At 35.4% G+C, this 24547-nt stretch overlaps 1 protein-coding gene across 4 annotated transcripts in view; it reads right to left on the minus strand.

Moving 5' to 3' along the window:
- Positions 1-3642: 3642 nt before the first annotated feature.
- Positions 3643-24547, minus strand: part of LOC129270713 (dynein axonemal intermediate chain 3-like) — a 45582-nt gene continuing 24677 nt past the window's right edge. For all 4 annotated transcript variants that reach the window (XM_064106454.1, XM_064106457.1, XM_064106455.1 and 1 more), the window contains 8 exons: positions 23555-23687; positions 18494-18578; positions 13729-13865; positions 11347-11541; positions 10654-10858; positions 9595-9686; positions 7702-7821; positions 3643-6043 (listed from right to left, as the gene is read on the minus strand). In XM_064106454.1, the coding sequence (XP_063962524.1) occupies positions 5900-6043; positions 7702-7821; positions 9595-9686; positions 10654-10858; positions 11347-11541; positions 13729-13865; positions 18494-18578; positions 23555-23687 (1111 nt within the window). In that variant the 3' untranslated portion in view covers positions 3643-5899. The remainder of the gene's footprint in view (positions 6044-7701; positions 7822-9594; positions 9687-10653; positions 10859-11346; positions 11542-13728; positions 13866-18493; positions 18579-23554; positions 23688-24547) is intronic.

Consider the following 24547-nt stretch of genomic DNA (forward strand, 5'->3'; position numbering starts at 1 on the left):
GGTTCGCATCCCGAGAATGTGAAATGAAAAGAAAAAGGAAAAAAATTGCACTGAACAGGAAACACTAAACGTACTTTTCAATACCAAATTTACTCAAAGTAATTTAAATAAAAAATAAGCATCATTTTTTGATACCTTAACTTGTTCATCATGAATAAAATGAAGCCGACATTGGATTAATCTTTATAATATTATTAATTCACTTCAAATAAAATTCATACATAAACAGGAAAATATCACAGAAAATAATATAACAAATTAATTGCAGTTGTATAAAACATCGTAGAAAATTACATGACAGATACATTTTTATCTCGACAACTAAGCACACTGTTTCATTCGATCATGAAACGATCACGCTGTTTCACTCCTTGTACACGCACACCTCTATCAGTATTGTTTCATCTTCATCTGTCCTCAATGGCAAGGACACCAGAATAACTCATTCACTTCAAATAAAATTCATACATACATACATATACAGAAAAATATCAAAGAAAACAATATAACAAATCAATTGCAGTTGCATAAAACACGATAGAAAATAACATGGCAGATGAATTTTATCTCGACAGGCACACTGTTTCATTCGATCATGAAACGATCGCGCTGTTTCACTCATTGTACACGCGCAACTCTATCTGAATTGTTTCATCTGTCCTCAATGCGGCAAACACCAGCAGTGCAGTGACGATAATAAGTTGCAGTTGCACGTGCGCGGAGAATGAATTAAATTCGGCGGCTGAGTAAAGTCTAGCGAGAAAGGTACGTCACCAGCGAACTTCACGATAGACCACGCCTACTTGCCGAGGTAACCAACGTTGATTGACGGCCCATTTTGTTTTTTGAGTAGTATGAAAAAGTGCAAGCATGTATAAACTTCATTTTAGTTTGAATTCATTAAAAAAACACATTTTTCTTCTAATATAGATGTTTCAAACATATTCCATGTGGAAAACATAATTTTTAAAACATTTATTGCTATATTTTTATCATGAAAAAAGGATTTCTTACGCAACAACAAGTATGATATGTGTGGGCAAGAGAACTACCGTTTTAGTCATAAAGCATATTTTTTATGATTTTATTGTGAGCCTACTCAAAGGATTTTTGTTTATTTTTATGAATTTCCAGACCAAGTTCAACAGCGCCGTCTCGAGCTTGCAATAACGCATGCGATCGCACGCATTTTTCTCCATAGCGAATACACGCGACGAAACTCTGTGGATTTCTCGTGGATTTAACCTCCAAACGTCACTTTCGATACCACATGAAGGTAAGACACTTCATCCCACATAAGTTAATTTAAATGTAGAATACACAGGGCCTAATTTTTTTCACTAAGATGAACTAATTTGCTGAGGAAAAGCATTTCAATGCTCATTTTTGCCGTCGAGAACAGACGATGGTGGCAATGCACACTGTTTACGCACTTGCAATTGGCTTTTCATTTGCCCATAGCAATTTTGCTCAGTGGATCGGCCGACCTTTTGGTAACTCTAGTTGCAGGTTGCAAATTCTGCCCGATGCCGATGCGGTGTCAGGAGATGAGCTGAGCCTGAGATCCGAGTAGTCTAATGAATAAATTCGGTCTACGACTACGTCGGCCGTCGGTCATGTCGGTCTAACTAATAACTTGTTAAATCTAATAATGATCCAACAACACAAAAACGATAATATGGGACTGAGCTTAACAACAGTGTCTTTTGTCAATAGTCTACGCCATAACGTCCTTTATCTTTCCTGATGATGACCGACTGGAACTCTCACTGTCTACTGAATCATGTCTACTGAATCAACTTAGGTGATTCCATCAGCAGCTTTGAGAAGTGAAACTAGTCCTTTAAACTCCCTCATTACCATCTTGAGTTCAGCTGGATGCCGGCCCGACGTCCGACGATCATTTTTTTTGGTATGGGTAATACGTAAATGAAAACACAGCGCGCATGCGCAAGAAGCTTGAAAAACAAATTAATTAGGGGGCGCGGCGCGGCGGGATCACGGGGCCGATTGCACGAAAGGGTCTTTCCAAGGACCGTCTTTCGTGTCGCCCATCTTTTATGATGCGCTGTAAGCGGGGTGTTTCTGAAATTTATGATAAACAAATAAAATTCGTAAGCTTGCTTTTAAATCAATTTTTATACAATTTCATGAGATATTACATCATTTTAAAGACAAATATTTTGTTTATTTTAACGTGACGGACAAATAAAATATATTTGCAGATAATTTATTTGAAATGCGTTTCACATGGCGTATCATAAAAGATGGGCGACACGAAAGACGGTCCTGTCCTTGGACAGACCCTTTCGTGCTATCGGCCCACGGAAATATTCCGTGGGTACGTACATGCAATCATCACCATCTTAGATCATCATCATCTTAGACCATCAATCATATCACCTTAACAATCATCACCATCTTAGATCATCATCATCTTAGACCATCAATCATATCACCTTAACAATCATCACCATCTTAGATCAGCATCATCATCATCTTAGATCATCATCATCATCATCATCTTAGCAAGGCCATCATCAATATCATCTTAGATGCATGATCATCATCTAATTAGATAATCATCATCATCTTAGATCATCATCGTCATCTTAGATCATCATCACTATCACAATCATTATCATCATCATCATCACCATCTTAGATCATAATCAGTCATATTAGACCATCATCACCATATTAGACCATCATCACCATCATAATAATCATCATCATACAATATTAGATCATCATCGTCATCATTACCACCATTTAAGCTCCCGTCAGTCACATGAACTCAGTTAATAATGATAACAGCTGGATATATAAAGCGCTTTTTGCAAGAAACTTGTCTCCCAAGTCTTTAGTATAAAGAATATGACCCCTTTTCTATAAGTGATCCGTGATGAACTTTTTGAATTATTATCTTTATCTATTACTTCATCTAAGTTTCTATTTTTTTCTTGTTTTTTAGATGATTATAACAGTTTTTGAAGAGATTCTTTTTTCTTGTTTGTCAAATCTTATGTGTGTGTGTGTGTGCGTGGGTGTGTGTGTGTGTGTGCAACAATGACATTATTTATTGCCAATGAGAACCCCCCCAAAAAAAAATAATAATAATGAATAAAATATAAATGATTAAAAAATGTTGGCAAATTAAAAATCAGTATTTTTCATTCTGATTTTCAATCATTTAGAACAAGTTTATCTGAGTGGTTATTTTTCAAAGACCCTATTTTGCATTAAATAGATAGTTTCTCTATGCCTTTCCAAAAATTAAAATATTTCATTTATAATACATTTTCTTCCTCATTTTATAATTAATCATTTTGTTAAAGGAAGGGTGGAAATACATGTATTATGCAAAAAATAATAAACAGATGTTGTCGCTGTTAATGCCCTTTTGGCACCAACTATATTACAAAAATACAGGTAAAAGAACACACACTGACAGCAGTATTCTATGTAGTGAATACAACTTTATATATCTATTTACATTATATACAAACAGTATGTATATACATTAGTCATTAATAGATTAAGTATATTACATAAATGTAATGAATCATTTTAAATATCTTCCATTAAATAAACTGAGAAGTGCATGAGAACTCAAAATAAATGACAACAAAATAAGAGAAATACTAAAAATGCATTATATATTTCTTCTTCTTCTTTTTTTTTTTTTGGGGGGGGGGGATGGGGGTAAAATTTTGACATGTATAAGTATAAATATTTTTTATCATCCACTGTATAAGAGATACATGAAACACATTCCCTGATTTTCTCTGTGTGTTTTTGAAGATCGAGTTTATAGAGGACTGAGAAATCAATCAACAACTATTAATAAGATTTAGACTGTACCCTTATAAATTTAATTAATCAACACAGTCAATCAATCAAGCAATCCATCAACCAACCAACAAACTAATCGCCCAACTGACCCACCAATCAATTACTCAATCGATCAGCAATGTTTATTAACAGCAAATCTAAGTATTAACAATTTGATAACAGAAATATCAAACATCATGTTTTACAAGAGATGATATACCCCCCAAAAAAAATGAATTTGACCTATAGATGCAGGTAAACATGTTCATAAGGACCACATAAGGTCAAAAAGAGAACATGTCTCTATAGGCAGGTGGCATTCTCAGTAATATCTCCAGATGATATCACATTCACGAGTAAAAAACAAAAATGTGACCTTTCTCTAAAGGTTTTACAGTTCACCAATGCAGCACCCGTTGCAGAAAGAGTTTCAATCAATCGCAACTCTAAAAATCATGCGCAACTTGATTTTCAACCAATCAACAGCGCGCATTTGGGACTTGCGAATGATTTTTTTGCTTGCGTTTAAACAGAACTCTTTCTGCAACAGGCCCCTGGTCTGACAACTTTTGTTAAACAATAATCAAGCAACACCATGTTCATAATTATAGTTCTTAGGCAAATATTGCTACTTAAGCAGTTGACTTGTAAACTTTCTAATTTCCAATGGCTTTATTAAAGGCCATGCAGATTAAATGTAAAAAAAACAATCAATACACACTCCGGCTTCCCATTTTTAGTAAGCTGCGTTGTGGTTGGTGTTGCTAACCATCACCAGCATTCAACACCATACTTGAAATCATATGCTCTCAGCCAATAAGATGCAAGAATTTGTCAGAAGCTTATAACATTTCATTAGTGAGTGTCACCGACAAAACTTTTCATAAAACGCTTCTCCAATCTATAGCACATTTGTCTTGTTTGACAAAGGTCTGTCAGACTTTGATTTGCTTCTAATTGTTTCACATGACAATTATTAGGGAAACGGAAAAGATGGATAGGTGCTCATATCTCACGTGAACGGAATAAATGATTCTCATTACCGTACCAAAACTAAATTAGTCAAAGCATGAGAGCAATTTCCTCTCCAACTTTCTGTCACTCTAGATAAGGTACTACAAAAAGCATTGTGATGTAGTAGTTCTGACTCTCACCTTGCAATCAGGGGTTCACATGACTGGATAAATCCCAAAATGAAATGTGTATACTAAGGCAAGGCATCAGTCCCTATGTTACCACTCTCCACCCAGGTGTTAAATGAGCACCTGGCAGGATGCAAAAGCCAATGTAACATTGCAAGTAATTTTAAGTTTGGCAACTCTTTCTGGAATGCTCCTCAGGGAGTGGAGAAAGGGCATGTACTGTGTGTGGGTATGTCTGAATCTACGGACTGGGGTTATAATATATCTGTAAAGCACTTAGATATGTTGTTCAGGTGTATTAAGCTTGTATGAAACAGGATATTATTCACCCCCCTGGAAAAAAAAGAGTGGTTAATATAAACAGTCACTTCATCTATTTTGCTGTAATATTCTTGTCCAAAAAGTGGTCAGAGCTGACAACTTTCCTTGATTTTTTTATTTGCTGAGAAGCACTGTTACTATGGCAACTATCGGATAAAATGGGACTTGTCAGATAAAACATCTGAACAGTCCTTTCATGAAACGCTCCCCCTGAGAAAATATAGAGAGTTTCATTCACAGAAAGTGTTGCAGATTTCTGTTACCTCCATAGTTATACAACAGGATTAAACTCAGGATCACTTCAAATGGTGAATACAAGCTTAACCTTGCGAAAGCCTATATAGTATGCCGAGCAATTGAGTCTTGGAACTCTTGTTGGAATACTCCCCAGGGAGTGGAGAAGGTGCATAAAATGTATGCAGGCATGCAAGGATCCGATGACCGGGGTAATGATATATCTGTAAAGCGCTTAGAGACGTCGTTCCGATGTGTTAAGCGCTATATAAATGAATATGAATATTATTATTATTTTCTTCCCAATTGATGAGGCCAATATTTTGGTCTATTATTTAGGGAAATCAAATGCAGACTTGATGAGATAATTAGACCTCAGGTAGTGGTTCCTCTTCCTGTACCAAGAGACCAAGATCTTCTAAAAACTTCTTCTCATCTTCCTTGAAGTCCAGGAACTCAATCCTCTGCTTGCTCTCAACCTCCTCTGTGCTTGGCTCAGGAGGTTGTGCCATCTGATCATGGAAACAAAAAAAACAGACGACACTCAATAAATGAGAGAAGGTCAATATGAGCATGCTGTGTTGTACTCAGTGTTTCCACAGATCCAAAACAAATTTCCCGAAACTGAATCCCAAATTTCCTGAAATTCATAGACATTTCCTGGAATTTTCAAGTTTGATTTTTTTTAAAACAAAAATCGGGCAATAATACAGCGAGCCTATATTTGGTCCAAGTGACCAAAATCAAGGAATTTAACATTTTTTGTTCACGCTCTCTTTGAAAATAGGAACAAAGTTACAAAATGCGAGCGCAGAGCGTATAAGTGGAAAATTTTGAGCTCCTTATCGTGGTAAACAATTTTTTAAATATAACATGAATATTAAAGGTTGCAACGTTTAATTGTTGTTTAATTGTATTTTTCGGAATACCCGGAATTACCTGGAATTTTTTTCATTCCCCGAAAATTACCTGAAAATGATCCGGATTACCGTACCCGGAATTCGGGTAGTTCCCTTCCAGTGGAAACACTGGTTGTACTAAATAGTTATGAAAGTGTACAAAAACAATCAATTTTGCAGTATATGCATATTGAAACATCTGAGACATATAGGCCCACAATCTGAACTCTGGTTTAATCTAAACTCTCATATAAAGCTTTGATTTGACTATGGAGAGCCAATTGTGACACAAATCTCTAACAGTACAGGTGGGTGTTCCATAAAGCTGTTCGTTAGATACAAATTACTTTATGCACGACTGGCGATCCTTTCTTGTGCTCTATGATATCCATATGTAATTGATTTAGGACCTAAGAACATATTCCAGTCGTGCGTAAAGTTGTGCGTCACTTTACAAAGAGCTTTATGAAACACCCACCTGGGGTCTGTAACACAAAGATTAGCGATCACTCACTAAATCGATAGACCAATCAAGATTAATGTTTCATGCGCATTTGGTTTAAAGTGCCGACTTGGAACCAATCAGAAGTGTTCTTTCATATTTGCTATTCATCACTAAGCTTCATGTTACGGGCCCCTGGTTTGATTTATCAGCTCATCTGTCACTCAAATCATTCATAACAGTTTGGGAATGACAATTGGATTCATTTTCTTCACCACTAAAATTTGGAAAGAGCACATTAAACATAAGAAATATACAATGTCAATTTGTTTTTTGTTTTTTTCATTTTCGGCTTCTCATAATTTCAGCACAGAGATAACTTGAACTGGGGAGCGTTTCATGAAAGCACTTGTTGGATGTTTTATCCAACAAGTCCCATTTTATCTGACAGTTACCATGGTACCAGTTCTCAGCCAATCAAAATCAGATCAGGGAGCCGTTTCATAAAGTTGTTCGTAAGTTATGAGCGACTTTAAGAACGACTGGTGAACCTTTCTTGTGGTAAATGGCATATTCATTGGCGATGGTTAAGCGCCTAAGAAAGGTTCACCAGTTGTTCTTAAAGTCGCTCTTAACTTACGAACAGCTTTATGAAACGGCCCCCAGACGTCTTGTAAGACAAAAATACTAATGAAACGCTCCCCTTGACTTTAGAATACGGGCCATAATATATGATGGAAGCTAGAGAAGAAATCCTTTGATGAGCAGGAATAATCATGGAGTACAGAGTGATGAAAGCAAGATAGAAACTGGGAAACCATGGACTAACCTTTTTCTGAGCTTCCTCCTGATCCAGTTTCCTCTTGTTATCAATGTGAAAGTTGGTCCTGCCTTCCTGATATTCCAATCTCTGCACCTCTCGGTCCACATAATGGGTGAAACTCGACAGCTATAGTGAAAACAAGAAATGATTCAATTCAATTGATATGTGGACATGTTAACCCAATGCTTCTAATCAAAAGTATCAATATTCTACTACAAAAATATACATGTACTGTATAGCAAACAGCAGTCTTCTATGTGATGACAAAATAGGTTAGAATGTCTTGTTTTAAAGTCAGGTCCAAAAAGGTTCGTAAAAGGTGAATTTCTAGAGCTAATGCATGTTTAAAGCCATATGCTCAGTATATTACTTCTTCAAGTCCAGGGGCCGTTTCATCAAGCTGTTCGTAAGTTAGGAGCGACTTTAAGAAAGACTGGTGATCCTTTCTGATCCATTTACAACAAGAAGGGATCACCAGTCATTCTTAAAGGAGAATGAAACTCTTGGAGCAAGTTAGCTTTTGTGAAAGCAGAAAAATCAAAGAATAAGATCAACAAAAGTTTGAGTGAAATAGGACTAGCAATAGAAGAGTTATGAGCATTTGAATGTCGAGATCACTAATGCTATGGAGATCCTCCCATTGGCAATGCGACCAAGATCTATGATGTCACAGATGAACAACTCTCCCCTTTTGGACACTGAAAATATACCCCAAAACATCTCTTTTTGCTCATTCTAATCATATGACAAACGATTCATCAATGATATAATGTTGTGAAACCTCTGTACTTGTCCTCTCATAAAGAGAACACCTCACCTTGTGATAGACTCTATAAAAGTGAGAATATAAGTGAAATAAGTACTAAAGTAATGAGGGAGTTGTACGTGTGTGACATCACAGATCTTGGTCGCATTGCCAATAGGAGGATCTACATGGCATTAGTGATCTCGACATTCAAATGCTCATAACTTTCTTATTATTCATTCAATCTTCCTCAAACGTTCAACAATATGTTTCTTTGATTTCTCTCTTTGATATTGATTCAGCTGGTTTCAAGGGTTTCATTCTCCTTTAAAGTCGCTCTTAACTTACGAACAGCTTTATGAAACACCCACCTGGCCCTGAACATAAAGCTTTGTGATTGATCACTGAATTGATTTCTACATTTGGTTGCATTGATTGTTGTCTATGATCAATTGTAAACAATCAACCGTTCAAGGAGCTGAAATTATTGCATTCGATTGTCTTAGGTCAAACATTACGTCAAACCCTATTTGGACGGGCGACCGCACTAGCTCAGGGCTTTGCTGCTGTCGTATACCCCGATAACAAAATCCTCGTTGGTGGAACCAAGATATTTCATTCCCAAGCGTTATCAACCCTGAATCGTCCAATAGTCCCTCTTATGTGACATTTCTCCTCTGCAGGCCAAGCCCGAGGGTTAGACCATAAACAACAGCTGTGATATTACGTAAGAGCAGCTCTGCCTGTAGAAGGCCTTCCGGAATTAAATTATTGTATTTGATATTTAATCAAGTTTTCAAAGGCATATTCTATTTTGAAATTCAATGTTAATTTGTTTTCAGTCTTGAACGAAGAAAATCAGCCCCGAAATAAGGAAACTATTAAAGAGAAATGAAAATTACTGCATGCGATGGCGAGCAAGTTAGCTCGAGTTGGCACGCTGCGTATGTAATTGCGATTTAGTTTTTTTCAGACCCATCGAGGTCAAGAAACACATGTTTAGGTACTTAAATAACTGGCCCGGGGTGATTTAGGTTTTCCATGGTTCCTATAGGGGTTTGCCTTCTCCAACGATGATTTTGCCTCATGAGAGCCGGTGAAAATCACTGACTATTTGTTTCATGTAATGCTCCACTAGTTATTGAAGTACATACCTCATTAGGGGTTGGGTTTCTGAGAGTCCAAGGAACCTCTAGGATGTGTAGAGTCCCAATCTTATCAGTGACTGCAAGAAGCTGCTGCTTACCTATAATAAAACAAGAAGCAGATCAAATAAAGACAACCCAATATAAAAATACTAATACTAATAATATTCATTTTTTATATTGCGCAAATTACAGTTTACATGTAAGTCTCTTAGCACTCTTGAAAGGTAGAATGAGACAGAATAAAAAGGAAAACAAACATATTGAACCTAAATACATAATTATACACATTGAGACTGAAATTTGAGGATTAGGAACTGCATATTATGCATCAATATTAGGAAAGAGTCTTTATAGCATCTTAAAATGCACCTGTATAACTCTAAACCTTAGCTTGTTTTGTGCCATTAACAGCGCTATGTATCATCTGTAAAAACACAATATTATTCCAAATATCATTATTATCATTAGGTGTTTAGTTCTGTCAGTTAGCCTAGAACAGAAAAAAAGAATAGAAAATAGGAAATCACAGACTCATTGCAGTCTTTTTAATCAGATTAAACTTCATGAACTTATGATAAACTCTGCAAACAGGTTTTATCATCAGATTCTAACTGCTGTATGGTTTTGTTCCTTTCAATAACGATAAATATCCAACACTTATATAGCGCTTAATACAACATTTCTGAGCATTGCTACTTGATTTTCACTGTACTTTTCATGATCCACATTTTGGGGGTTGAAAAAAATTATGTTTTTAATGAAATTATGTAAATTATGTGATCTTCTCTAATTCCAAGAGATTTTTCCCGTTTTCGTATTGTGGAAAACGAGGCAACTGAAAATAATCTAGGGTTCTGTTAATCTAAAATAGTATTTCAAAAATCTTTAGCAAGTTGTCAACCATGATGCGAGATAAAAACAAAATGCTAGTCATACTATCAATATTCTATGTCAACGAAGTGGTGTCGCAAATCTAAAGTTTCCTAATATTATTCTTGGAGCAAGAATGTCGCCAAGACACTTTTCAACGACATATTCAAGCAGCTTTACAACAACTTTTCTTACCTGACACCACCCACGGGTAGATATTGGTGATTCCAGCCGCCGAGATGTTCTGAGAGAGAGAGGGTTCATGAGTCTTGTCCAGGAGATCCCAGACATCAACGTTGCCTTCTGCCGTACCTATGTAGAAGACAGCCGGTCGGGTGGGTGACCAGTAGGCGGTGGTCAGCGGCTTGGCAGCGGCATTTGAGGTCAAGAGGGGACCAAACTAAAATAGCAAAAAAGAATTGATCAACACTGGATTATTCAAACTGAAATGGAAAGAAATTAGCCAAAATTTTAATAAATAATCAAATTGTGCAGCTTGACTTTAAAGCCTGGATAATAGTAGCTGCACTTTGCATCCTCTGGAAAAAAAAAAAAGCACTATACAAATCCAGCCAATATCAATGCCTTGGTTCAAGTGGCCACAAAGCAATGATTTTTTTTTTAGGAAAACCCTTCCACAGAAAATAACACACATATAATCATGGAGAACTGAGCAAAATTTCTAACATTTGCAAGTGAGCAAAACTTAACTTTTTTAAAATAAAAAATAATCTCTTTATGGGACAGATTTTCATAAAATATTCAGAAATTAATTTCCTTTTTTTTCTTGGTAGTGGGTTTTTTTTTTGGGGGGGGAAGGCTTCCCAAGCCCCCTTCCAATCTATATGCCACTGAGGAAGATAACAAACTTGAGCGAATAGGCCATACCTCCTTGCCTTCCTTCCAAAGCGAGAAGGTCCAGCCTCCGACTAAGAGTAAAACATCCTTGAAGAAAGGCGACCTCTGGAGAGCTTCGATGCCCTTATCGTGGACCTGGGTGGCAAACTGTGGCTTGGGAGGTTGGAGTCGTCCAGAATCGGTGTCCTTCTCTAGCTTCCAGTCAGCATACACCAATTCACCTTCCTACCATAGCAAATCAAAGAGAGGTACATTCAAAGATTCACTAGGACACCTACTGATTCTCATTGAGACAATTGTTAAAAGCTACTGAAATCCTTGTATCTGAGTCGCTCAGAACAAATTTAGTCATTAAAAAGATGGAAATCTAGCAAGGTATAGAACACCATTGCTAGCATTTCAGGAAGCAAATAGTCAGTGATTTTCTCTGACAGTCTGTTAAAAGCTACTGAAATCCTTATATCTGATTCGCTAAAAATGAAGAAGTCAGTGAAAATATGGAAACCTAGCAAGGTATGGATAACTTGGGGAGCATTTCATGAAACAAATAAAAATATTCAATGACTGCCTGTTAGCAGCTACTGAAATCCCCGGATCTGATTGGCTCAAAACAAAATTAGTCAGTGAAAAGATGGAAATTTAGCAAGGTATCGAAAACCATTGCTAGCATTTCATAAAACAAATAGTGATTTTCATTGACAACTGTTAAAAAGCTACTGAAATCATTGCATCCAATAGGCTCAGGTCAAAGAAGTCAATAACAATTACAGACTATCTGCTTCACAAAATAATCCACTAAAATCAAACTCATAAAAACTATTCTGTTAGTGGAATTGTTACCACTTTTTCATGAAAACAAAATTAATGTTTGCTTTCTTATCTGTAATTAGAATTTCTTCACTGACCCAAACTCAGTTTTGCCTCAAACATCAACATCTGAACAAAATACATCATTACACATCAAAATCGTGAAACATAGAAAAAAAATTGTGACGCAAAAAAGAACACTTGATCCTCCTCAGCTACCTTGTCATTATCACCGTACATGTAATCATCATTATCATCATCATTATTCACTACAAGATTACTTAGTGAGGTTCTACTTTTAAAAAAAATCCTATTCACCCGCTTAATCTTTGCCTTTGTGTCTATCAGATATCCTCAACATCATTAATACTATTTTACCTTTATGTCCTTGAGTAAAATATACTTACACTATATCTCTCTATTTCCCTCTCCATGTTTTTCGTACATATTTGTCTCTTTCCTATCCTCTCCTCTTGTCTAAAAACTAAACCATTAGCAAATTTGGATGTTAGTCCGCTAAAGGCTTAGTATTATTGTTGTTGTTATTATTGTTACTTTTCTCTTCATCACTATTTCTTTACTTGTCACATTATGAAGTTATACTATGTCATTGTTTTTCCTCTTTATATATTTATCATCAAATTTTGGTTATTTTTAATTATTATAGCATTAGAACGTCAAATAGTATTATGAACGATTTAACTACGATATTTCTGTTTATTTCCGAGTCTTAAAATTGAAAAATATTTGCCCTCTGCAACCTTTATTTTATTTAGGGTTGGGGTGGGGGTCCTGCACTGCAGACTCTCACTCCTCCCACCCGCGATAATCATCATCCTTTTGATAGGCTGTTTTATTTAATTATATTTAATTTGATTTGAGGCTAGTATAATTTACATATTTAACAATCGTGTAAAGAAACTTTCAAAAGAAAAAAAAAACATATAATTTTACCTACAGTATGCTATAAGAGGTCAATTATTGTTTTGAAAATGTATCGAAATAAGTGTTTTTAGGGTTCAACATGAAAGTTGTTAACCAAAATTTTTCAAGAATGTGACCTTAGTATCTTTAATGTTTCTTAACTATTATCTGTAAGGGGCCCACTATATTTCTATCTATATACAGTATCTTTCTCACTGTATTTCGTATTTATATTTAATTATGTATTATATATTGGATTTGTAACTTTGTGTTTCACTGTAATTGTCCACATTAGTGTTTGTTTTGTAAAATTGAAAATGATCCAATATGTGTGGATTTTGATCAATAAATTTTGAAACTTGTCTCTTCTCTTCTCTTCTCTCTCCTCCCTTCACTCTCTTCCCTTCTTATAATCTCTCCCCCCCCCCCCCTTCTCTCTTTTCTTTTCTTTCTCTCCTTCTCTGCCATATGTCTGTCACTCCTCTCCATCTGGCTGGCCTTACCTCTCTCTCTCTCTTCTATCTACATGTATCTTCTCGCCCCCCCCCCCCTCCACTCCTCAATCTCTTCTATTCCCATCTTGTATTCTCTCCCCTTCTGTCTCCCTCTTTCTCTCATCTACCTGTCTCTCCCTCTCTCTTGCAACCTTTCTATCTTCCTTTTTACTTTTTCTTTCCTCACCTGTGTGCCAACGAAAAACTTAGTCGTAGCTCCTTCTAGCGGTCTTTTTTCCTTGGCTGAGCCCCCTCTCAGAGATATCCCCAGCCCACCCAGATTGCTATCCTTCTTGTCTAATTCATTCCTGGGCTGTTTCTCCACTGCAATGAAAGCAATGCATGATGGGAAATACAATCAATGAGTATAATAATATCAATCACAACTATATGTTCAATAATAATGGGTCAAAATACAAATTTTGATCAGATCCATGAAAATTAAATTCTGTATTTCATTTTGCATGAGCAATCCCTTTTCATCATGTGATTTGATGTTGGTTTAAACAAATCATTCACGCATTCTTTTTATTATAATATATATTTGTCGGTAGTCATCCGACCCGTCGTATCACAGATACGACAGGGCACATCCGTTTCGGAGAAAATCAACTTCAAAGTTTACTATGGTTTTCACACTTTTGTCCCCTACCCTTACAAGTTTTCATGGACTAGAAAAATACATGGTTGGAAAGACCAAGACAATTGTTTGATATTGGTATCTTAATTTTCACACAAAAACAAGAATCAGAGAAAATATCGCAAAAGAGAAACAAGCTTTGGTTTGAGCAGTTTTGACTTTTCCTGTAAAAAAACGCCATAGGGGTACAACTATGTTGACAGCATTTTCCATACGCGCGATCAAGCAAAATGTCATATCAAACTTTGACTCCCAAAGTCAATGCAGTGCAGATAAAATGGTTTCGCTGACCACGCATTTGCATATTAAAGTAAACACAGCTGTTGTTTGCTTTGCTACAGTACACGTTTCCAATGGGATTTGAACATTTTATCAATAATTTGTAAGGGATCGCCAAGAAAATCCCCACATATAACAGAAACTGAAATAAATTGCTGCCAAGAAATTTAATACTGTATAGAGTAGGACTTGCACTTTCATTTTCTGCAAGAATCTCAAAATAAATTTTTTTTAATCACACTTGACTGATACCACGGTTCGAATGAACACCGACAAATTGTTACATTGATTAATCAAACGTTTTATTCATTTATTAAGTCAGTCAGTCATTCATCTATTTTTCTATCTACCCATCCATCCATCATCCATCAATCCATCCATTTATTCATTAATGCATTTATCCCTTCATCTATCCATCCATTGATGAATCTATCATATAATTTTCACATTTGTTTATTCATTCAATCAACAGTTTACCTTTTTTATACCTAGTTTGACTTATTGATTTATCATTGATTCATACCCATTTCATTACTTTATTAACTGATACCAATCCATCTGTTAACTATAATTCCTACATGTATAGATCTTAGCAAAAATACACCAAATACAGTCAAGAGTGCATATAAACTTTGTGCATAGATAATTCACTCCATGACAGGGCTGATAAAGCTTTTTAAAACACTAAGAGACTCACTTGATATATTGCGTGATGCATAAAAGCAAGACACTTTACATTTATTGTTATTAAGTACATTATACCACAACTATAACAATCTATTTATGATAATACATGTATGCTTTTGTGATTATTGATCGTCAAAAACGTATCCATCCCTGTCATATGGTCAAATCATCACAAGATACTCTTTTATTTTCATGTCAAATCTGGGTATTACTTTTAATAAATTAGTTTTGTTTCTCACTTTCGCTTCTGATTATATGCTGGAGAGAATCAAGGAATGTTTCCTTGTTTGCCTTGGGGCTATTATTCTTTGTTTAATTATTCGCGGGGAGGGGGGGCTACTGTTTTCCATTCAGGGACTACTTTTCACTGTTTTTACGAAAGTGCACAAAGGTATGACAATCTTGCATTTCTAACTACATGTATAAAACCCAGAAGAGCTTAAAATCATCAGTGTTTACTTCCAGATTTGCTTTGTTTGTTATATTTTGTTGGAATACATGATCATGTTTTTATTAAAAAGTGAAATTACAATATATACAAAAGGGAGATTAAGTGTATGAAATCATAAGCCCTCTTTGTTCACATACTGCCAATGGTATACATAATATTGAAACATATATCAACACTCTCTCTCTTTTTTTTTGTATTTAATGAGATTTTCAGTATCCCGTTTTCCTTTTATTCAATAAAATTGTATTTTGGCCTTTTGGGGGAGGATGGTGTTGGACTTGAAACTCAACTTGCATGGATTTTTCGTCTTTGTATTCAAACAAACTTGTTAGTAGGTTGAATCTGACCTTTGAATTATGCTGATAAGCATATGATACAACAACCTATATAAGTTTTCTTCTTTTTTTTTTAAGGAAAGAGGTTTTGAAACTTAAAATAACAAGGAGCAATTTATTATATGCATCTGGTTTTGATGGGAACAGTGACCTTCAAACTTAAAGATTAAAATCTAAAAGATTTGAGAGGGTTAAATTTTGTATAAGTTTTGCTTGTTCATTGCTTTAACATTTTATTTTTGCCTGGGGGTGAGGGAGGGAGTGCTTGACTCTTTTTAAACCCACACATCAAAATATTGTTTGGTACATCTCAAAAGAAGTGTAGAGGTGAAATTTATCCTTACTTTATTTTAATAGTTTAGTACAAGATACAAACATAAGAAGAGCAGGTCTGTAAGATTTTAAGCAAATCCTTATTACAGTAATATAATACATACATGTAGAAGGGAATCACAAAATCACAGAATTTTGTATTTGTTTCCTCTTCAATATCTTCACAAGTTGTACATGTAAATGATAGTTAACCATTGATATTATTTGTGCTTTCCGTCAATCAAAACCAAAGATTTCACTGTAGTTATAAGGAATCGCAACTTGTCCACTTTAGGATACAAGGTACGCAATTTATTTGACCTTTCTGTATAAACCTTGCAACACTTTATATCGATCTATCTGCTCATAACTGCACTGCTACGATGAAACCAATAATCATCAAATCTATTGTTAGGGAATCCACTTTAAGCTTAATGTAATAAAAGTGCAATGACATTCAGGGAATGATGAGCACAAAATGTCCTTACTCTTTCATTATTGTTAATCTATATTGAATGTTTGGTGCTTTTAAAGGCATTAAAATCCATCTGCAACATTATGGGAATATATATTTGAAGACTGAAGGAATAGACCAGTTCGTAGTTACTCATGGACAATTTTGGTCAAATGGCCTTTCATTTCTTTCATTACGATAGGCAGATTTCAAAGCAAGATATTACGTAAGCTTGCCTTACATAGCAGGATGAAGAAATTGAATAGACCAGGTGACTAGAATAGCACACCAATTAACACTTTATGAAGGTATTTGTTGCATTCCTACTTTGAATGCATATCATAGCATGTTGCACAATGTACTAGGCAAACTGTGAAATACCAGTCGTTCGTGGACGCATTGTTGTTTTTTGTGGATGTAAATGAATACCACTATTCAAGAGAATATATGAATAATTAAGACATCAAAGTTGGTGCTTATCTCATTAGATTTTAAACCACCATGTCACTTTAGTACAAATGACCTTCCTCTGATCATGCGTAGTTATAATCTTTTGATCATGCGCAGAAAGGAACTACAAACTGGCTTATTGAAGGCATACCCTACTGACCAAATGAATAGAATAACACAGTCATTTGGTTTGAGACATTCACGTGAGAATGAAAAATTATTCCTGATTTCTGAACGGTCGAAACAGTTTGAATTCAACTAACAACCAGACGAATCTCCACACTGGAATCTAATCTAAACCAAGCAGTGTTTACTTTTAAACTGCGATGAGACTAATTACACTTTAATATACGCAGGGAGATGATTAAACATGACAGTTCAGCTGTTAAAGTCAAGCTACGGACTTTTTGAGTTCATACGCATCGATATAAATATTGCTCCCTGTCTATCTAACTACTCAGGGGGAAATTTATTACTGATATCAAGAGTCTTCAATAAACCACTATATATGCTAATTATCTTATTTTAGGCATCAAAAATATTAAACTGTCTTTAATGACAATACATGAATAGACTTTCAAAAGCTCTTCAACAATTATTACCCACTCCTAATAAAGCTTTCAGTGCATGGCACTTTCTTGGCACATATTTATCTAGGGTTTTTATCAAATGTTATATTGAAATTATTTAATGACAGTCAAAATATTTAAAGAATTGTTGACATAAACAGTACTTGTTTTAGATACTTTTTGGGTCTTTTCGCAGGTATCTGGCATTATAAGACAGAAATCACCTCATGTCTATAACCTGGGGCCACATGAAGAAGCAAACTAAAAATAATAGAATATGCTAAATTTTTCATCCCTTGTTAATTTCAAAGCTTGGTTTAAATGTAACAAGGAATTAGAGTAATCTTGCAAAGAAAAGAGACAAACTCGCTCATCAGTGGGGAATTTATATGAGTATGAATTTACTTCTTATCCAAAGGTTGCAATTGTTGCTGTGTGAATGATCATGATTTTTATTTGTATCTATTTGTAATTATTTTTTCTGGATATTTATATAAAAAAACTATTGAAAGGTAACAAAAAATAAATCCAAATGCATTTTTGTTTTCTAAAGTGCACACCCCTGTAAATAGAAAGTCTATGCATACATGTACATAAATAGCAAGATAATGCTGTTAAGTCTCTCCACAAACTCCTTTTGGAAAAATGAAACCCTAACTAGTGAAAAGCTGTTTAATATCATTTTACAGTTCAATGGCCTGTTTTAGAATTCATAAAAAGAGTATAAATGCATGAGCAAACAATTTTCACTTTCATATGACAGAGTTCTACTCACAAACACTTCTATCTCCTTGTCTCTCCTGTAAGCTAACTCTGGTTGGGCAGTAATCCCCGCTGCCTTCAATTCGATTTATGGGTATCTGGAAAAGTAAAAGTACAAAAAAGCTCTTGAAACAGAAAGCTGATTTTTCATTTGCATGGTGTACATGTATTGCAGTATCTATACAACAAGTGAAGCGCCTCTGGCAGTCTCACCTGCATCGCGCGATTCAATATATCAGCAGTGCTGGCTCTGAAAGCTACTATAAAATAATTATTCACAAAAAAACACCATTCATATAATGATACAATACTACGTTCATTGACAATAAATGACATTTGACCTACCACTTGTCAGTAATACTTGATTATACCCATATATCCACATTTTATAAACTATATCTATAAACTTTGAAAGTTATTACAGCAATCTAATAATTACCTCCAAAATGGCCAAAGTTCAATGACCTTAAATTACCTTTGACTTTGGTCATGTGACCTGAAACTTGCATGGGATATTCAGTGATACTTGTATGTCCAAGTTTTATGAACTAGATCCATACACTTACAGAGTTATGATGGTTATTCAACAAATACCCCCAACATGGCCAAAGTTCATTGACCTTAAATGACCTTTGACCTTAGTCATGTAACCTGAAACTCGCACAGGATGTTCAGTGATACTTGATTACTCTAATGTCCAAGTTTCATGAATCAGATCCATAAATTTTCAAAGTTATGATGGCAATTCAACAGATATCCCCAACATGACCAAAGTTCATTGACCTTTGACCTTGGTCATGTGACCTGAAATTCGCACAGGATGTTCAAAGATACTTGATTACTATTATGTGAAAGATTTATGCACTAGACCAATAGATTTTCAAAGTTATGATGGTAATTCAACAAATACTCCCAATTTGGCCAAAGTTCATTGACCTTTGACCTTAATCATGTGACCTGAAAGTCGCACAGGATGTTCAGTGATACTTGATTACCGGTACTCTTATGTCCAAGTTTCATGAATCAGATCCATAAACTTTTAAAGTTATGATGGGAATTCAACAGATACCCCAACATGGCCAAAGTTCATTGACCTTTGACCTTGGTCATGTGACCTGAAATTTGCACAGGTTGTTTAGTGATACTTAATTACTCTTATATCCAAGTTTTATTAAATAGACCAGTAAACTTACAAAGTTATGATGGTACTTCAACAGACCAGTAAACTTTCAAAGTTATGATGGTAATTCAACAGATACCCCCAACTTGACCAAAGTTCATTGACCTTAAATGACCTTTGACCTTGATCATGTGACCTGAAACTCACACAGGATGTTCAGTGATACTTGATTACTCTTATGTCTAAGTTTCATGAATCAGATCCATAAACTTTTAAAGTTATGATGGTAATTCAACAGATACCTCCAACCTGGCCAAAGTTCATTGACCCTAAATGACCTTTGACAATGACCTTGGTCACGTGACTTGAAACTCAGGCAGTAATACTTGATTGGCCTTAAAGGAGAATGAAACTCTTGGAGCAAGTTAGCTTTTGTGAAAGCAGAAAAATCAAAGAATAAGATCAACAAAACTTTGAGTAAAATAGGACTAGCAATAAAATAGTTATGAGCATTTGAATGTCGAGATCACTAATGCTATGGAGATCCTCCTATTGGCAATGCGACCAAGATCTGTGATGTCACACACGTACAACTCTCCCATTTGGACACTGAAAATATACCCCAAAACATCTCTTTTTGCTTATTCTAATCATATGACAAACGATTCATCAATGGTATAATGTTGTGAAACCTCTGTACTTGTCATCTCATAAAGAGAACACCTCACCTTGTGATAGACTCTATAAAAGTGAGAATATAAGTGAAATAAGTACTAGAGTAATGAGGGAGTTGTACGTGTGTGATATCACAGATCTTGGTCGCATTGCCGATGGGAGGATCTACATGGCACTAGTGATCTCAATATTTAAATGCTCATAACTTTCTTATTATTCATTCAATCTTCCTCAAACTTTCAACAATATGTTTCTTTGATTTTTCTCTTTGATATGGACTCAGCTGGTTTCAAGGGTTTCATTCTCCTTTAAGGCGACCGCACACCTTACGATTGGTTTGCGACTCAATTTTGGAATAAAACGTATTAGAATTTGATGCTAATATTGAGACTTGGAATATCTTATTGTGTAATGTTCGAAATCATTGTACGAATACCTATGTTCAAATCTGTTACTATGCTAACATCCTTCTTAGAATAAAAGCAAATTTAATATCTAGTCGTAATGACGTCATAGCAGTCATACGATTGGCTACGATTTGAAACTAATTTGGCCTTTACTCCAAAATAAAGGCTTGCAATATTTCAAAATGGTTATATTAGTATTCTTTCAATTAATTTTAACCTTAAATAAAATGATATGTTCCATTCACATTTTTAGGAAATGAGCAAAATGCTATTTGTTCCAAAATCAGATCGCGAACAGTTGTAAGGTGTGCGGTGGCCCTTATGTCCAATTTTCATCAACTAGGTCCATATACTTTCTAAGTTACGCTGTCATTTCAAAAACTTAACCTTCGGTTAAGATTTTGATGTTGATTCCCCAACATGGTCAAAGTTCATTGACCCTAAATGACCTTTGACCTTGGTCATGTGACCTGAAACTCAGGCAGGATGTTTAGTAATACTTGATTAACCTTATGGCCAAGTTTCATGAACTAGGTCCATATACTTTCTAAGTTATGCTGTCATTTCAAAAACTCAACCTTAGGTTAAGATTTGGTGTTGACCCTGCCGCCCCCGCCGTATGAAAAGTGGCGCCTATAGTCTCACTCTGCTATGCAGGTGAGACGAAAATGAAAACAATAAATCAATGATATGCTGCAGCCTTGTATGACAATTATTCCTATTGGATCGTGAATGACAAGTGCTGGTTTTCCCCCAGTTTCATTTACATAAATGTGATTTCTCAAAATGTTATTTAATTTCTCCATATAAGGAATTCACAATTTGTAAAAATAAATAATATAGAGTTGCAAAAAAAAATGTACTGAGGGAGGTGGGAGATAAGAATCGGGACTGATTGAGATAAAGAGAAAATGAAGACAGAGAGTGAGAGAGAGAGAGGGAGAGAGAGAGAGAGAGAGAGAAGAAAGAGAGAGATAGCTGCATTATAAATGAAGAAAGGATGCCAAATTATCCAAAGCATTGTTTATGCTTTGGAACACCTATTACCTATTTTATATGTGGGTTGTTTCCTGATTGAGACATCAATCAACCAAGTTGAAATCAAATTCTTACAACTAAACTTCTTCAAAAGGACAACAACAACAAAAAATGGACAGAGTACAAAATGAAAGCCACAATGTGAAAACAAAGTGAAACCTTTAGGAATTTCCCCTAACCAATGTAGGTATATCATAGACGTACATCATTGATCATAGAGTAAATGACAAACTAGTACAGGAAATAACTTTGAAGCAAGTTTGAAGAGAAATATGTGGATAAAAGATAACACATTTTCGAAGAATTACCTTTCAAAATAAAATACTGAAAGGTAAATTAACTAAATGATATTGATAGTATCACTCGACCATGGTGAAACCTATACGTTCTCGGAATCCTTAATAGGTGTCAATAGAATGTCAACCTCTAACCCAGATTTTAACCAACCAAGATTTTTAGAAATAATTCTGAAGGTGTTCTCTATCTGGAGATATACATAAAAGGCGCATTTCTTTAAAACTAAGATTCAGAATCAAAATACAAAAAATAAGGAGATTATACAATTATACAACCCACAAAATTGCAACTTTTTAAAAAATTTCATGAAAGTCAACTCTTTATAGAACAAATAGACTGACAAACATGTTTGTCTTATTAGTAGATGGTTAGAGAGCCATAGATAATTTGACAAATACATGTATATTAAAAGTTCTATTCACTGGGCTTTAAAGTTAACGACAGCAAATAATTTATCTTAATAACTTCTGTGCAATATTAATGATGAATATAGAACTAAGGCATAATATACAAATATACCAGGCTTTGAGTAAGTATAGTAGGAATTATTCATCCAAGGTTGGACTGGCATTACTATTTTTCCCGAGGGGCGAAGCCCAGAGGGAAAAATAGTGATTTTGCCAGTACAACCGAGGATGAATAATTCCCTCTATACTTTCCATATAAAGGCCTGGTATATTTGTTTTATATCCTACTTAAAGCAATAGATCTTGATAATCTTGTTCTTGTAATCTTAGTTCATCTTTTTTTTTAAATCTTAACCAAACCAGCCGCCGCCGCGCTGACTGACCTACTTTTCCTGAAGTGCTTAGCTACGCGCTCAGTGCGCGGAACGCGTATTAGTGCTTGCGCCATCATGATCTGTGACGTCAATGATGGAATAGTCGACTGTTCCATCATTGACGTCATGGAATAGCACACTTTCTTTGGTGGGCGTTTCATTTTCGACATCATCGCAAAATAGTGAGAATATGTTTGGTCACATGATGCTATTTAAACCAATCAGCATACAGAATTTAATTTATGTAGGATATAATGCCTTATAGGCTGACAATTATCAGTGTATAACACTACTATATTTCTTTATAAAAACAAGGGTGAAGTGAAATAGTAATATACCGCTTTTACATAGCGCTTAATACATAGGAATGATGTGTCTATGCGCTTTACAGATGTTATTACCCTTACTGGTCATCAGATTCAATCAGTCATTCACGCACACAATGTATGCACATCCTCCACTCCCTGGGGAGTATTCCAGTCAGTTGCCATTGAGGTGCACACAGTACTGGACAAGCTACAATGACTTGCACATCCTACCCGGTACCCATTCAGCACCTGGGTCGAGAGTGGCAAAGTGTGGATTAACGCCTTGACAAAGGACGCTAGACCTTGGTGGGATCCGAACACACGACCCTCTGTTTACAAGGCGAGAGTCAGAACCACTACACCACGGCTCTTCCAATTGTCAAACAGTTCATCTGGTTCAATAAATGCATTACAATGTGTATGAAATACTGAAGAGAATATGACTGACCTTGATAACTGGTTTCCATGTAAGATCAAGATGCTTGAAGGTTGTAGCCACACCCAGTGGATTATCATGCTTGGCGTTATCAATGGTAGGGGTCTGACCCTTAGGAGGGCGGGTATCCCAGATCGCTACATACCTGGAACATCAATAAAACAAGGTCAGATTCATGAGCTTTATGCGGGACCCCATCGTGAGTCAACATATTGTGGCTTGAACATTGTACCTGTATTAGCACCTTCAGGAAATGGTGCCCTGAGCTTTGGAAATCATTTGATATCTTTTATCTTAATCGATATTCTTGCACTTGACATATAGGCTATAATTTTGAAGGGGAAATTATTATATTATACTGAGTAAAATATTGCATATATATGGATGAGCACAAGGTTCCATGATATTAGTTCCGGAGACAATTGCGTCGATGGAAAGTATGCATGTTAGACCAAACATAAAACCCCACCTCCGAAACTAAATAAATCATAATCTATTTAGATTATGATTCAAAGATTAAAGAATAATCTTTACATTATTCTGAACCAAAAAACTAAATTACAATCCTAACTCTAACCCTAATGCCCTCTGAGATTATTAAGACCGGAGCAATTGTCGCAGGAGCATGATATGTTGTGTCACCGAGCATAGTGCCATACACCACTTAATCTAAACTGTTTGATAATTAAACTCAAATAAGAAAATAAACAATATTTTCAAAACTACTGTCAATCCAAGTTCATAACATCTTTGCTCATACTTATCTTTTTATGCATAATGTGACCATTGATTATTCATTCCATTATAAGTATTAATATTCAGTATTTTTAATCCTTGGCATCCTTTCTTAATTTTCAATGCAAAGACAAAGCAAATAATTCCCATAATTGATTTTTGTTTTCACCAATGAGCATTTCCATGTGTATCACTGAAAACAGACATTAGAGAGTTACTGAGCAGACGCTATCTAGAACGTTGAGAATCTGTTATCAAAAGCCCTTCACG

Source organism: Lytechinus pictus, chromosome 11 (assembly GCF_037042905.1).
Source record: "Lytechinus pictus isolate F3 Inbred chromosome 11, Lp3.0, whole genome shotgun sequence".
Classification (NCBI taxonomy): Eukaryota; Metazoa; Echinodermata; class Echinoidea; order Temnopleuroida; family Toxopneustidae; genus Lytechinus; species Lytechinus pictus.